The sequence below is a fragment of the Charadrius vociferus genome, unplaced genomic scaffold (assembly GCF_000708025.1).
Source record: "Charadrius vociferus isolate BGI_N301 unplaced genomic scaffold, ASM70802v2 scaffold1158, whole genome shotgun sequence".
In the NCBI taxonomy this organism is placed as follows: Eukaryota; Metazoa; Chordata; class Aves; order Charadriiformes; family Charadriidae; genus Charadrius; species Charadrius vociferus.
Window position 1 is genome coordinate 9,474 of NW_009649701.1, and position 1,851 is coordinate 11,324.

General features: G+C 67.3%; 1 protein-coding gene across 1 annotated transcript in view; it reads right to left on the minus strand.

Moving 5' to 3' along the window:
- Positions 1 to 723, minus strand: part of SEMA4A (sema domain, immunoglobulin domain (Ig), transmembrane domain (TM) and short cytoplasmic domain, (semaphorin) 4A) — a gene marked incomplete at its 3' end in the record, with an annotated part of 10,190 nt that extends 9,467 nt beyond the window's left edge. Inside the window, exon 1 of the mRNA XM_009890585.1 lies at positions 492 to 723. Coding sequence (XP_009888887.1) covers positions 492 to 723 — 232 coding nt within the window. The remainder of the gene's footprint in view (positions 1 to 491) is intronic.
- Positions 724 to 1,851: the final 1,128 nt, after the last annotated feature.

Consider the following 1,851-nt stretch of genomic DNA (forward strand, 5'->3'; position numbering starts at 1 on the left):
CTGGGGCTGCTGCCCTGCGGCCCCGCCGGCACCGGGGGCTTATCTGCGGGGGCACAGGGGTGCCCTGGCCCCCTCCCACCCCATGGGACGAATCGCACCCCCCCCAACCTCTGCCTGGTCCCCCCGAAAGCGCCCTGTGGGTGTCCTGCGATGCGCAGCACCTTGGGGTGCAACCTTGGAGGGGGTGGCAGCGGGCACGAGCTCACATCTTAAACCACCCTTGGGATTAGCGGGGCAGCCTGACCTTAATCCCACCGGGCACGCAGGGGCCTGGAGGGGGCCGGCGTGGGGCTCGCGGGGCCCCCAGCACCCATTCAGCCATGCCCCGGCGCGCTAAACCCCGGAGGCTGCCAGATATCGGGGGCAGCCCCGCTCTACCCCATCCCGGTGATTGCTCCGAGCCTCCCTTGTGCGGGATTTTTCCCCCCCAAAAAAGCCCGATGGCCCCCAGCATGTGTCCCCCGCCCCGTCTTTGTCTGCCGTGCCCAAACCCCGCTGCTCCACCCGGCCGTGCACCCCAGGGTGCCTCCGCAGAGACCCTGACACTCGGTGCACGAGTGAGCGGGGCCATGTCATGGCCGTTTCCCTCTTGCCGGGCTCCCGGAGCAGCGCAGAGCCGGGCTCGGCCCCGCGGGACTGCAGGAGGCGCTGGAGAAACCGCCCCCGGACTCGGTGCTTCGGCTGGAGCAGAGCTGGAGGTCTGTCACAGGCCCTCCTGGGCATGGTCCCCCTGGGCTGTGCCAGGTCCCCGTGGGCCATACACCCTTCCCATGGGTTATGCGAGGTCCCCACAGGCTGTGCGAGGTCCCCACGGACCATGCCAGGTCCCCACGGGCTGTGCGAGGACCCTGTGAGCTACACAAGGTCCCCATAAGGATGTCCAAGGTCCCCACAGACCATGTCAGGTCCCCATGGGCTGTGCAAGGTCCCCACGGGCTGTGCGAGGACCCTGTGTGCTACACAAGGTCCCCATAAGGATGTCCAAGGTCCCCACGGACCATGTCAGGTCCCCATGGGCTGTGTAAGGTCCTTATGGGCTGTACATGGTCCCTATGGGTTGTGCAAGGTCCCTATGGGGCTGTGCAAGGTCCCCACGGACCACGCCAGGTCCCCATGGGCTGTGTAAGGTCCCTATGGGCTGTACATGGTCCCTATGGGCTGTGCAAGGTCCCTATGGGGCTGTGCAAGGTCCCCATGGGCTGGCTGAGGTCCCCATGGGTTGTGCAAGGTCCCCGTGGGGCTGTACATGGTCTCTGTGGGCTGCGCAAGGTCCCCATGGGCTGTGCGAGGTCCTCACGGGCTGTGCAAGGTCCCTATGGGCTGTGCGAGGTCTCCATGGGCTGTACATGGTCCCCATGGGGCTGTACATGGTCCCCACAGGCTGTGTGAGGTCCCTATGGGGCCACGCAAGGTCTACATGGGGCTAAGCAAGGTCCCCATGGGCTGTGCAATGTCCCCGTGGGACTGTGCAGGGACCTTCCAGCTCTTGCGAGCCGTGGGGCACCGAGGGTGGCGAAGGGACACGAAGGAGCAATGCCACCATCCTTGCCCGGCGTGACCCAGCCCCGCTGTGCCGGGACGCCTGGGTGCCGCGGGGAGGGACGTGGGGAGCACCCGCGACATTTCCTCTCGCCTCCTGACCCAATTTCTCCCCGCGGCGTGGCTGGGCAGGAGCACGAGGTCCCAGCAGCGCCGTTGGCTTCCCCTCGCCGTTCAATAACCCGCTATTTTGGGCACAACCTCATGACTTTCGGGGCCCGGCGGTGCGGGGCGTGGGGTCAGGCTGGATTCCCACCCCGGGGCCGGAGGGGGCACAGAGGGGACACGCTGTGGGTCCCTCGGCTCGCCGGC